Source organism: Hyposmocoma kahamanoa, unplaced genomic scaffold, assembly GCF_003589595.1.
Source record: "Hyposmocoma kahamanoa isolate Upper Pololo Valley unplaced genomic scaffold, ASM358959v1 296, whole genome shotgun sequence".
In the NCBI taxonomy this organism is placed as follows: Eukaryota; Metazoa; Arthropoda; class Insecta; order Lepidoptera; family Cosmopterigidae; genus Hyposmocoma; species Hyposmocoma kahamanoa.
The window spans coordinates 2,864,286-2,878,549 of record NW_020653780.1 but is presented as its reverse complement, the minus strand read 5'-3'; the positions used below and the strand labels follow the sequence as shown (position 1 = coordinate 2,878,549).

At 35.2% G+C, this 14,264-nt stretch overlaps 1 protein-coding gene across 2 annotated transcripts in view; it reads left to right on the top strand.

Annotated features, from left to right (window-relative positions):
- Positions 1–11,427, top strand: part of LOC113229256 (angiotensin-converting enzyme-like protein Ace3) — a 267,907-nt gene extending 256,480 nt beyond the window's left edge. For both annotated transcript variants that reach the window (XM_026462790.1, XM_026462789.1), the window contains exons 7-14: positions 1,492–1,632; positions 3,718–3,894; positions 5,863–5,960; positions 8,096–8,384; positions 8,732–8,888; positions 9,108–9,284; positions 9,373–9,486; positions 10,239–11,427. In XM_026462790.1, coding sequence (XP_026318575.1) covers positions 1,492–1,632; positions 3,718–3,894; positions 5,863–5,960; positions 8,096–8,384; positions 8,732–8,888; positions 9,108–9,284; positions 9,373–9,486; positions 10,239–10,764 — 1,679 coding nt within the window. In that variant the 3' untranslated portion in view covers positions 10,765–11,427. The remainder of the gene's footprint in view (positions 1–1,491; positions 1,633–3,717; positions 3,895–5,862; positions 5,961–8,095; positions 8,385–8,731; positions 8,889–9,107; positions 9,285–9,372; positions 9,487–10,238) is intronic.
- The last annotated feature ends 2,837 nt before the right edge of the window (positions 11,428–14,264 follow it).

Here is a 14,264-nt window from a genome sequence, read left to right as displayed (position 1 = left end):
TTCAAACCATATTTGTATTGCAAAAACGAGCAATCCGTTTTGTGTACCGTCTAGGCTCTCGGGTTTCTCTCAGAGAAAAGTTTAAGTATTGGTATCATGACTGTGGCATCACAGAACATTTACTCAAATATTTTATATGCCCGTAAAAATATACATAATTTCAATAAGAAAGAAGATATCCATAATATTAACCTTAGAGCTAAGTCGAAACTCATGGTACCACGATTTCGTTTAACCAAGGTAAACAACTCTTTTATGGGGAACTGTGTACGTTTTTACAATAAGATTCCGGAGCATATATTAAGTTTATCATTTCCTAAGTTTAACAAATACATTAAAAATATTTTGATCGAAAAATCATATTACAAAATTGAAGACTACGTGTTAAATAAATGTGTATGGAAAGACGACACGGCTGCAGAGTCCACACAAATTTGATTCAAAGTGTATTCCATGGCATTTAAGTTTATTTGACAAGAGCAATCCCTAGAGTTTCTTTCTCGTTCTTCTCAGGGAGGTCAGCGTAGTGAACGAGCAGTAGCTTAAATGTGACGTTTTCAAGTGTAAATTTATTTTACCTATGGAATAAATAATCTTTGACTTTGCAAAATATATTTTGTACTTATACTTTAAAAAGAACATAACAGATGTTAGAAGAATTAATTCAGTGGAAATGAAAGAATGATATATAATTCCCGCCAAAATTATTACAAAAAATGAGTTTCGTTTTTTGGATCTTTTTTATCGTCGAGGTACAGATTACATTTCGTGAGCAGGACAAAATTTTTCAGATAAACCACATACTTGTAGCAAATTATGAAAACAGTCTGCTTTTGCAAACTTGCAGCATACGAGCAAACTTACAATTGGAACTGACAACTTATGTGATAACTTTACCCATATAAGTGTTCTTAAGTAATCGTGCTGCAGCATAACGGACTTTCAGGACTGTTAAGCACAGCATGCATCACTTTAATGCAGTCACTTTGTGGTACTTGAAGTCAAATAGCATTGTATACTTGGAATCAAATTTGATATGGGATTTTGAATTTGTTAATGAAGTTAAAAGTAGAATTCTTTGGATGAAATTAGGCGAGATTTTAATTGAAATTGATCGAGAGTTACCTCTGTTTAAATAGTACCTAAAATTGTAATTTTGTTATCGTGAAAGAAGATAGTGAAGAATGATAATGATAGTGAAAAAAATCCGTGGTAGCCTACCGTGTTTCCAGCAGAGGTCGTGGGCTTGAATCCGGGCTCGACCCTATGAATTTCTCGGGATTCGTGTGCGAAGTAACTTAAGCTTTTCGAAGACGAGGAAGATTCACAACCCTCGAAAAATGTGTGATGTCCCCAACCCGCATAATTTTATTACTAAGAAAAAACAAATCTTTGGCACCATTTAAAAATTACGTAGAAGATTTCTAAGCCTATGGTGATCTCGAGCCAGGGTTTCATTTACTGTTTTTCTTAATTGCTATTTTTCCACAGAACTCCATGCTTACATGTCACGACAAGAAAACGAGGTAATACTCCGCCGAATGAAGAAGTCTTGGGAGAAGAACCTTCCTGACCTAATTGAATACGTAGATCATATTTTGCCGCTGCTGAGGAACTCTTCTAAGGAAAACGGTAAGTTTTTTTTCTTCTATTTAATTATAACTGGTTTTGGGACTAAAGAGCCCCTCTTTGTATTCTCAACCAAACCAAATACTGTCCTGACTCCAAATAGTGGAATTGAAAAGACACGGTTTGAAAGTACAAAAAATTACGCCATGAAACCAATAAATATATATTCTCGCTTATAAGGGGATATAAATACAGTGTATGAATAAAAACGATAACATTCATCCCAATAGATTTAACCTTAAGTTTAGGTTTAACTTATTGTAAATAGGCAACATCATATACGTTGCTCTGATTCCAAAGTAAGTAACCAGAGCACTTGTGTTATGGAAATCGGAAACAGCGACTACAAACACCCAGACCCGAGGCAACATAGAAAACTTTTCTACATTGACTCGGCCGGGAATCGAACCTAGGACCTCAGAAATAGCAACATTATGAAATCCATTGTGCAAGCCACTCGACCACGGAGGCCGTCTATCGAATAATATCCATTCAGTTTCTTTCTTCATTATTTTTTTTAAATAGTATATAGTTTCATTAAAGACAAGTTGTTATTGATACAAAGATCGAATAACACAAAGAAAAAATTCGTTCGATCCGACTGAGCTACAGATCGAGTCAGCAGACCTTACAAATTTCTGTATGTGCCTGTTGCAGATCTTAGTATTGGATTTAAACTGCTTTTTTTGCCGTAGCGCCACTTGTGAGAAACTTAGTTTCTTCGCTCAGGCAAGTTACCTTTACAGCTACCAGAATTCGAAGGATATTTTCTTTGTTTGTTCGAACATTGTACCTAGTTACAATGGCAAACTTAACACATAAACATATATGAATGTCATGTTAGGTATCGTGATATTCGTTGAAATAAACACCGTAAGACATTATGTTATAATAATTACAACTTTGTTATTAAAAAAACCCACCTCAAAAGTGCGTGGAATTACAACTATTTGCCAAGTTTTACTGAAATTGGTTAACGGAAAGTGCTCGCAGCCGATTTCATTACCCAATTTCACACCCTTACTGGTTGACTATTTTCTTCAAATTAAATGGGACCAATACTGAGACACCCTCTTTCCAACAAAAAAAAAAATCATGAAAATCGGTTCACAAATAATCACGAGTATCACGTAACGTACATAAAAAAACAGTAATTGAAAACCTCTTCCTTTTTTTAAGTCTGTTAAAAATACGATTCATGCTCACTCGCTACGGTAGCAACAGTAGCTATCCTCTAACAGAGGATACCTAGTGTCAACGATCAATCACTAACATATCAAAAAGTATTGTATTATTAATATCCTCTATTTAGTAGAAGTGTATTTTACTTAATGCAAGAAAATGCATCAAAGTAGTGTAATAAGAATTAATTTGCAAGAAGAAAATTGGAACTGCTTCTGCAATTTAAATTCCATGGACGAGGAACGGACGGACGATGTAACGTAATTATAATTTTAAACGCTCCAATTTATGATTTTTACTAAAGTTATATTTTTGCATTAACAAATGTCTTCATGTAAAATGTTATTGTCTGTGCTGAAAACTGTAATAACCCGTTACGTTAGCGAACAAATTTTCGATTTAGTATTAATATATTCGCGGTTCATTTACTTGATATGTCTTTATGACACATCATTGGGTATCTAAATGTTTGAAAACTCAAGTTGATTATTATTATTTGCCTCTGCCTTTTCCGGACAATGTTGTAACTATTCATTCACAAAAGCTTTGATTTCTAGTATAGCATGCACACATGAAGTTTGTGTATTTTGGTTTTGTTGTGATAGATAGGTGGCAAGAGAAATACCTACCCATAGAACTTGCACTAACATCTTGACAGAAATATAAATAACAAAGATCTGAGGATCACTGCCAGCGCACCCATCTTCCTGACACATAATGTTCACGAGTCCTATATTCCTGTAGCTTCACTGGCATCATTACCCTTCAAAATCGGAATGCAGTAATGCTCACAGTATAGATAGATTTCTGTGGCCGTGATAGATATGGTGGCAGTACTTCCCTGATGAACTCTTTCACACTCTACTGCTACTGCAATGATACTACATTTAATATCTTTTGTTTCAGATTTCCGATCAGTTGAAGAATATTGGGATGCGTTAGTCGAATACGAGGGCGCTTTACTAAAAGCAAGAGAACTGTGGGATAATATCAAACCGTTGTATGTGAAACTACAGAAGTACGTTGTTCTAAGATTGATGGGAGCCGATGCTGTTGGGAAACCATTGCCAGCGCATTTAACGAGTGAGTTTCTTGATTAATCCCCGATCAAAAATATATTTCTTTTAAATCGAAGCCTTTGTCTCTGCATCTGTGTTTGTCTGTGGCTTCGTAGCTCCCAAATGGATGGAATTGAAGTGATTTTTTTTATATTAAGGCTGATTTAATCGGGATGGTTTTTAGCAATGTTTCTTGAAAATCTGTTCAGCTGTTGAAGATACTACCTCAGCTTGAATTCAAGTTTTTCCCTTATTCATACCACGAGTCAAATAGGGTTCATTTTGCTTTATTTCAGATTTTTTACAGAAACGGAATTAAAGCCATTTGAAAAATTTATATTGTACAGTATACGTGTTCTATTTAGTTTAGTTGATATAAAAACAATGCTTGGTATATGTAAAGTACCTACTGAATGCATCCGTTTTCTTGTAATTTGTATAGGTCTATATTTTTTTGTTAGGAGTCACGTTTTCATACCGTGCAGTAATCAGTGTTTATACTCAATTTTACTTTTTTTTTCAAAGTGATTAATTCAACACTTTCATTGTTATGCGGAATCAACCAAAGCCATTTGAGGTTGTTTAGACAGTTAAAGGTCATCAGCTTTTTCCTGATATTGCAGAGATTGCTTCACTGATTTGAAATTCGATGTCTAATGGAAAGCCGATGACATTTCATCAATATGGTTAACCTTGGTCTGGTAATGCAACCAGGATAATCAGTAGGCTACCAAATTTCTCAATTACTTACAGTGACGAGTTGTTTACTTGTTGTGGTTACTTCATTAACTTTTTTAAATACACTGTTTAGCGTCAAGCATTCAGTTTTGAAATTTTAATTAAAGATTTATTATTAAATATGAAAAGTTATTCATATATGCATCATCATCATCAACCCATTTATATATCCTACTGCTGGGTATGAGTCCCATCTCAGGCGAGGGTTTAGGCCATAGTTTCCCAAAGTGGTCCCTACCCGGTGGGCGCTGACTTCTAGGGGGCGTTAGGGGCCTCGGAAGCAATTAGGGGCGTTGATGCTGTCCAGGGCGTACAACTGCATTAAAAAGAAACCTGAATTATCTATATAAGCTACACTACATAATTTTTTTCCTTCTGATTTTTTGTGTTAAGTTAATATAAAAAATACGTGTTTTCAATTATTTTTTGTGGTGGTGGGCGCTAAACCAAAAAGTTTGGGAACCAATGGTATAGGCCATAGTCCGCCATGTTGGTCCAATGCGGGTTGGGGATTTTACCTTGTTTTTCGAGGGTTGTGAACCTTTTTCGACGTGCAAGTTACTTTTCCGATTCCGAGAAACTCAGCTGCGCGACTCTAGACTCGAACCCACAGCCTCTGCTTGAGAGGTCAAATCATTAAGCTACCACGGCTATATACTAACATATTAGTGATAAAAAATTAACAAAAGTTCATCCGTATCAAAAGCAGTCCGTCCGCTGACTAAAGATTTACAATATCTCGACACAACTTTAAAAACCCACTGAATTTAAGATTAATTTAACCCCGCAAGGAAACGGCATCAAAAAGAGACATTTTATTATACAAGTACATAATTTACCGCCTCAACCTCGAAGCGTAAGGCTATTTGCCAAGACGTGAAATATTTGGAGCGATACCCTAGGGATAACTACCTCGGTTATATTGTTACTTCCCGTTGAGTATGATTCTTCAATTTTTACTGTGCAGCTAGCTAGGTAGTTTTTGCAAGAAGTGGAAAATAATGTTTCTTTTACACATAGAAACTTCGCAAACTCAGTTCATTGTAAACAGCATTCACAATTACAAATGTTTATTTTCACTGTTTTTTGTACGCAACGATGATAATACTTAACGTTGGCTATTTGATTATGATTTTTGATGCATTCACTACCGTTAGCCACTTCATATTGAAAGTTGGAAACGAACGTGATTCTGTAAAACTAATTTTTAATATTCTATCTCACTACAATAAATTTTACCTACCTATGTTTGCAGGATCGCTGATTGGAGATGAGTGGACGCATTTGATAGAGAACCTGTTACCGAAACACCCAGACGTATATCAGAAGATCCATGCGAATTTGCAGCTAAAGGTATTATAATGTTACATAAATTTATGTGTAGAATAAAACTCGTATTCCCACAAAGGCAATATTAGGGGATTACCACACTTTTTGATGTCGAATCGACTCGCGCCAGTAAGAAACAGCCTTATGTCCATGCAATAAGATCGAAAAGAATATCGTGCGTTTCACCTATGTCGATTCGCGTCGTCCGTGTCCGTCGTCGACAATGTTTTATTGTTTTTTAAACTTTTTTTGACCGCCTTAAGCCGATTTGACTCAAGCTAGGAAATCCCTGTACTATGAGTACTGTGGGAGCGTAGCCGAGGTTTTAGCGTAGTGAGAGGAGTTTAATAAGAAACCAGGAATGTATTCATAATTAAACGCTCAACGTACGCTCACAGTAAATCTTTAGATTCGGTTAGATTAAGAGCGTTCGGTTTGAAGATTTATTCAGAACTCTCTCGGTGTTCATTTGACAACAACTTTCTATTTTTTACACAATTCTAAATATAAACCCACCTTATTATTTAGACGTTCTAAATAGAATATATTCAAACCAGCTTGCTACGTCCCTCCTCCACACAATTGAAGGGGGGTTCTCACTAACATAGTGCCTATCTATGATAGGCAAACTTACATATGTGATCAGCCTTTACTGTAGATTAGCCACACACTGCTTGGAAGCCATTACACCACCAAAGAACAAAACTACCAAGGAGCCTATGGCTTTAATCTGCCAAAAACCTATCAAAAAGGACAGACTATGATCACGCCCTAAGCAAACAACTCAATTATATATTTTCTTATTAATCATCCTAACTATTTATCTATCATCGCCAGTTATTATTCAAGCTAAGCTCTAGCTATTTCTTCAAGCTAAAACCCTAGTTATTTATTCGAGCTATAACCCTATCTAACATAAAGTCAAGCAAAATCTTTATTTAATAAATATTCATACTTCTCATTATAAACATTTCAATAACAATATTTCCAAATAACAGACTCCATTGTACATGCTGCTAAGACGACACCTCAGGCTTGATCATCCATCAAATACTCACTGGACTATCTTTATGATAGTTTCCCCGGCACCTCCACCACTTGTGGGAGCGTAGCCGTGGTTTTAGCGTAGAGATAGGTACTATTTAATAAGAAACGAGGAATATATTCATAATTAAAGATTTACTGTAAAACTTCCTCCGTGGCCGAACGGTTACCATGCTGGACTGCCACGCAGAGGTCTCAGGTTCGATTCGGGAATCGAACCTGAGACCGAGAGAAATATTTGTATGGCCTACATTTATTTCTCTCGTGAATTTGGAAGTAATTTGTGATTGTCTATGCGTGTGTCCATGGCACCCGCGACACAGGGTTTCCCTAGTGCAGGGCTATGTTGAGTGTGCACGTTGTGGTTATGTTTACTGTGAGCGTTCGGTTTAAAGATTTGTCCAGAATTCTGTCGATGTTCATTTGACCACAACCTTCTATTTTTTATACTTACAATTCTGAATAAAAACCCACCTTATTATTTCGACTTTACTAAATACGATACAATTAAACCAGCCTGCTACAGTACCAAAGAAAGGATAGGAACTCCTAGGGTATTAATTGAATACCCATGCTAGACTTAATTCAGAAAAGTTGGATTTCCCACATTGGTCCTTCCGAGAATCGACACCGATTTATCTAGTGACTATAGTACTAACCACTATGAAACGAAAATCGTCAAAGTATGTAATATGTAAATATATTTCGAGCTTAGGTTTTCACGATTGTTATACATAGGAAATGAAACTATTTTTCAGAATCAACTAGCGTATATTTCTTTTTTTCTAACAAAACATTCAAAACGAAACAAATATACGCATTTTTGACACGAAATATTGTTTCATTTCCTTATTATGTATCATAATTATTATTATACAAATTATTTATGTATACCTATTCAATGTAGAAGCAAAATCTATACGAAACATTCTTTCGCTACAGCCATTTCATGTATTAGTTAAAGTATTTCATCCGATGTTTACAGCATTTGTTCTTCAAATACTTAGTACTTACAAATACATTTGTGCATGGTTTTTAAAACGTCTATGACTCTTTTGAAGTATTACTGTCACTTATATCTAAGCTAAATATTACTTTTTATATTCGTTTTTCAGGAACTAGGTGGTTTAAACGCCTTTCAAGCAGCAAACAAACTCATTCAAGAACTAAATCTAGGTGGCATTGAACTAGATACCTGGTCGGAATCGTCTTTCAATGGGAGTTGCCCACCCGTTTTAGTAGACTGGTGTAAACCCAATAAAGTCAGAGTGGTTTCATGCAAAGATGTCAGCATAGCAAATTATTTAGACGCTCATGAAGCTGCAATGAAGATTAAATACAAAGAAACCTCCGCTTTACATAGTAATAATACTTACATCTTAAGAGAGGCGCCTCGATACTCAGGTAAGATTACTGGGAATATTTTTCTAGTAAATTAGTAAATTTATTTTTATAGGTATTGCAATATGTGTTTTTTCTAGTGAAAGCCTACATAATGTAGAAACGTACAATTCCATAAGATTTCGTTTTGCTGATATAATATAAATGGAGTTGTTCGTTCTGTAAGAAATACTTTAAAAGGGTTAAATGAAAATCAGATTTATTTTATTTTTCTGAGTGGTTTATTGAAAGATTGCACCAAAGAACTCAGAAACCGATATTATTTGAACAAAAAAAAAACTCATATATTTCCTTCCAAATGACTGGAACTATACGATAATGGTTGTTATTTATTATTTTGTTTTTTTCAGCTGTCTACGAAGCCATTCCTGGATTTGCATCTCTTCTTGCAATAAACCCTCATGCTTTGAATCGAGCTGGATTGTATCCATTAACGAGATTCAATTTTAATCCTAATCATCATCGATTAGTCTTGCAGCTGATTATGGCATTGAGAGACTTACCTAAGTAAGTTTGATTGTGTGCCTAAATTCCTCTGATTTACTCATTCAATTTACTGTAAACGTGTAGTTTAGGTGGAATATACAATGCTTCGTTTTATTACAAAGTACAACAGAATTTACTCTCGTAAAAGTAGCTGTCTTGATTAGTAACAATTTACTTGATTTTCAATAGCAAATTTTAAAATTTTATTCCGTGTCCTCATTAGTATTGATATCCTTTCAGATTAAACTATTACTTAGCTGCAGACGAATGGAGATTGAAAGTTGTAATGGGTACTATCCCGAATGCCAAAATATCAACCAGCTGGAGCGAATTCCGTAAAAACTTTTCCCTAATCGAAACTTCTAACGTGGACATGCTTGGAGATCCTTATATTGTTTTCAATAAACCTTATATTGGGTAAGTTATAGATTTTGTACACAACTTTGACAAGTTTTATGAAATAATTTTGCCGTGAACGAATGTCCAAGGAAATATTTTGTTGCAGAAAATTTTTGGGTTTGATCCTGAAGTACCAAATTTACCAATCATTTGCCGAAGAGCTGCCATCTGACGAATCTGATTTAATAAAACAAGTTGCTGAAAACAGCGTCCGAGTAACGTAAGTATTTAATTTTGCATTGTGTTTAACTCACGGAAGGAAAAAACAATGAAACGTAATTAAGCCTCGGTTATTATTAGAACCGCTGGCGCCAAAACTCACACTTACATAATGTTTAACACTAATAAAACCTTGATATTGATTGGTCATAGTTTCTAATTTAAAAAGATATAACAAATTCTGGATTGTTATTATAATTTGAACTTTACCCAGTTGGCATATAGTTGGAAGTTCAATATCTGTTATTGTAAATTACGACGTTTTGATTTTATAATTGAAATGTAATTCTACGTGCTGCCATCTAGTGGCGATAACTGAAAGACGAACGTTTAAAGTCTATTAACATTCTCAAAAAAAAAGTCCACCTTATTGCAAGGATGTAAGATTTACTTTCGTTTCATATAACAAAAAATCTGTTACGATAAACAGAAAATGGATAATGTATTAAAAGAATACAAAGTTAGAATTGACTATAATATGAAACAGCACCATGGATAATATTATTACAGGTGCGACTATTATTAATGCACTCCTAAGTAGCAAAATATGGCATTTTTCCACGATTTTCAACTTTCTGCGCGAGACAATTGACACGAACATAGCCTACAAACAAAAAATGGTGGACTGAGCTCAAGTATGCAGGACTTCACGTGTAACGGTTGCAAAGAACCTGTATTTATTGTTTTGAGGTTCAACTAGAGTTTATCGGTACTGTACTATTATAGTTGTACTTATTATTGTTTTATTTACAGAGATGCAATGATGCAAGGCTTCGGTGTAATCTGGCCAGAATTAGTGAGTGATCTGCTAGCAAAACGAGAAAATGGTTTAGAATATACGGGGATCACAGACTATTACAGATTGCTTGATGAGTACTTAGACAATCAATTAGACCCAATGCCTGATTCTAACGCCATCGATGACTATGTGGAGGCTTTGGACGCTGATGTTTTAAATGAGATTCCGACACCTCAAAACGAGCAAGACGCACCCGTGGTTGAAGATACACACGAAGATATACTTCAAAATATGATTGAAAATTATGAGAATCCACGATTTGGTGCAGAAACATCAACTGTAGCAGTTATGGAAATAAAAAATCCGCCTGGGGGCCAACAAGAAACCCCTCCCAAAGAGGCTTCGTACAACACGTATTGGTGGATAGGTATAGCTGTCGCTGTAACTGTCGTTGCGGTACTTATAGGAATAATTGCAAGAAAACGACACAGTCACAGAAAACAGCTAGAGAAACAGAGGAGAGAAAACACTCGTGCCTGATTTGAGGAGTATCGGTTCTAGAAGTGGAACCGGTATTTCGTTTTAAGACTAAACATTAGTGACATTGTGCCAATACGTGTTTTAAACAGTTTGCGGTTGAAGTATAATCGACAATCGTTCCATGTATCGTTGTTAATTTAGGTTTTATGGTTTCTGTAATATGCTTGTTAAATTAGAAATTTTCTTTTCTTTAGCTGTGTTATTTGGGCATGCCATTATTTATTCTACTTATTCTGAGGTGCTCTAATGTACTAAATTTGTATCACAATAATTGCATTTATTTCCGTCTCGTTTACAATATTCTTAGAGTGTTGATATTCCATTTCACTGTTACTTTCTTTGCTGTTATAAAGATAGTTAGGATAAATGGAGAAATATTTTTGTACATATCACAACTTGCAAGATAGTATTAAACATTGTTACCAAGAGTGTCTATAAAATAAAATGTAAATGATAGTTAGTTGTAATTTCGCTGTGCCTTAAGCGTCTCAATTTCTAATAAGTAAGATGCGTAATAATATAATAGGAACGATCAAATTTGTGAAAATAAAATGTAATTTTATAAATCTCTATTTTACTCAAATCTAACAATTTTCAGACCAAATTGTAAAGTATTTAATTTAGTTGTCTTATTAATTTTTAAAATGTGTTAACATTAAAGTAAACCGTAATGTTTCATTATTTCCAATTTGTTTCTTCTTTAATTAAGATTATATATTCAAAATAACGTACTAAAATTATGTAATTTTTTCAAGTCGTATATGATTTTAACTGTCAATTGTTTTATTAGTTCAATAAGCTTTGTAAAGCATGATTCGTCTATGATTGTCATAGAATAAAGTTTGAATAAATGTTTTAAACAAATAAGTTTTTTAATTACTTACTTCAGACGTTGTTCTACATAATATGTCCATATATTACTAATTACACATAAGTTCAGCAACTTATTATGGCATACCATAGAATCTTTTGGATGCATTATTTAGTGCAGAAGCAAAGCAGTTAAATAACTAGCGTGGAAAGCCTTGTTGGTACCTCGCTAGAATAATTATACAAAAAAATGTTGACTACGTTAGTTCTCGTAAAGTTAGAAAAAAGAAATTACGCCCCGGGCGTAGAGAGCCAGCTGCGGGAGATCTACAAGCTGAAGAAGAAGTCCTTGCAGTTGGCAATAAATCAGGATAAAAGCCGTGCTAGGAAATAAATCTTGGCCGGGTTAGAACGACATCCGTGGGGTCGCCCATATCGTGCGGCGCGGAGGAAACTTTATGCCCAACGCGCCCCCGTCACGGAAACCATGGCTCCTGATCTCCTCGAAAGGGTAGTAAGAGAATTGTTCCCAGACAATCCAGGTCATTACCTCTGGTGATGGCGCCACCCTCCTCACCGGAAGAAGCTCTCCCGCCGGTCCCCCCGTAACCGAGGGAGAAATGGAGGCGGCTCTGTTCCTCCCGGCATCCCGGGTCGGGTATTGCACCTGACTGCGGAATGCCTGGACGAGTGGCTTCGACACATGCCTACGCAGTGGACAGTTTCCGACACAGTGGAACCAGGGCCGATTGCGCCTGCTGTAGAAGGCCCATTGTTCTACTGGACGAGACGGCTAAGCTCTTCGAGAGAGTTCTCGTAAACCGTGGCGTCCGGCAACTAGAGGAAGTGAAACCGGGTTTATCGGAGGCTCAGTACGGCTTCGGGGCGGAGAGATCTACAATCGACATTCATGTCATGTACAGTGACAGTAACTTTCTATCCGTAGCTAGTATTACATATAAGCTCCAATAATGTACCTACATTTCATAACGATTAAATATTCAATTTAAAACATAAAGAGGTCGTAAAGGAGATTTTGGCAGTAAATGAAGTCGGAAAGTCGTAAAGGTTACAGCCGAGTACGCCAGATGGCACATAGTTAACGGAATGTTTGATTAATACGTTTATTAAATTAACGGTTACTTTGAGTGAATTGTTTGATGCAAAAACACATAGGTGTAATATATAATTTACGTATGAATTTAGAAGGTTACTTAGGTTTGATTAAAATTGAAATCTCTCTGAAAAGTGTACAGTTGTAAAATAAAGACTTTATTGCATTCAGTTAACGTTGATTGGTTTCAAAATCGCTAAAAGTTGAAATAATCATTTAAATCATAGATGTATTTGATGTACAGAGTTATTTGTAAATACTAACAACATTGTAGGAGAGTATTATTACCAACATCATAATCAACAACCCAAGGATAACACTTTATAAGCCTTAAAACTGTTATACCTATAAACAGTCTTAACATGGTATAGGTTTAGATAACAGTTCGCTATAAATGGTTTTAGAAAAAAGAAATTGTTCTTATAGACTTATTTCACTCAAGTCAAAATTTTAACACCTTAATACCAAACATCTTAATTAAGTGTAATCTCTCTTAATATTTACTTTTATAGTCCCTATTTTAAATTCATCTGTAGAACAACTGATTATTTTTAGTAAAATTGTTCTATACACATCCAGTAAAGCCTATTAATACTCTAAAAACTAGTGTTCTTAAGTTTATTCTAGATATATTAAATTTACAGACATTCTGTAGTGTTTGTACTTATTGTACTTATTGACAAAAGAATTTATTTAAAAAAATACTACAATTAGGGTTTTTATTCTATTGGACGTTGTAAGAGTTCATGCAAAATGGATAAAGTAAAGAATATTAAAAGATCTGGTGGAGGTGGTAAACCTTGTATATTAAGTCACATCATTCGATTCGTTGGCATTGGCAACGCTGATTTGCCAATGCCAATTGTTCAAAATCCCCAAAAATCACTAGGTATATAATAATAATAATAATAACGTACACACTCAACATAGCCCCGCACTAGGGAAACCCTGTGGCACGGGTGCCATGGACACACACGTAGATAACCACAAATTACATCCAAACTCACGAGAGAAATAAATGTAGGCCATACAAATATTTCTCTCGACCCGGGAATTGAACCTGGGACCTCTGCATGGCAGTCCGGCATGGTAACCGTTTGGCCACGGAGGCAGTTATATTAATTATATTCGACATTAATCTGTAAACAGTCTGAACAAAAAATCATTTTTTTTACCTTATAAAATTAAGTAAATTGATTATTTGTTGTGCGTTTGGTGACACTATGTTAACGTTAGAAATAATCAATGAGTTTCGACCTATATTTAATATTTAAAATTGTACGAGTGGTGGAGGTACTAACTGCTCGGCTTTGTTTATCAATAACTGATTTCGTTTTGCTTCATACCGGGGACCGTCCTAAGCGGGAGACAGAATCGCGAACTCAACATGCACCGACTGGTAATTTTACAATTCAGAACCAAGTGCTCTAATAATAATTCTATTTAAGCTGCTTGTTAATAATACGAAGGATGTGCGATGTTGAATAACACATCGATATAGTCCATCACAGTGTTTCTAACAGTAACGATCAAACTAGCGATGCATCAGCAATTGATAAATTAAACAAAATGATAA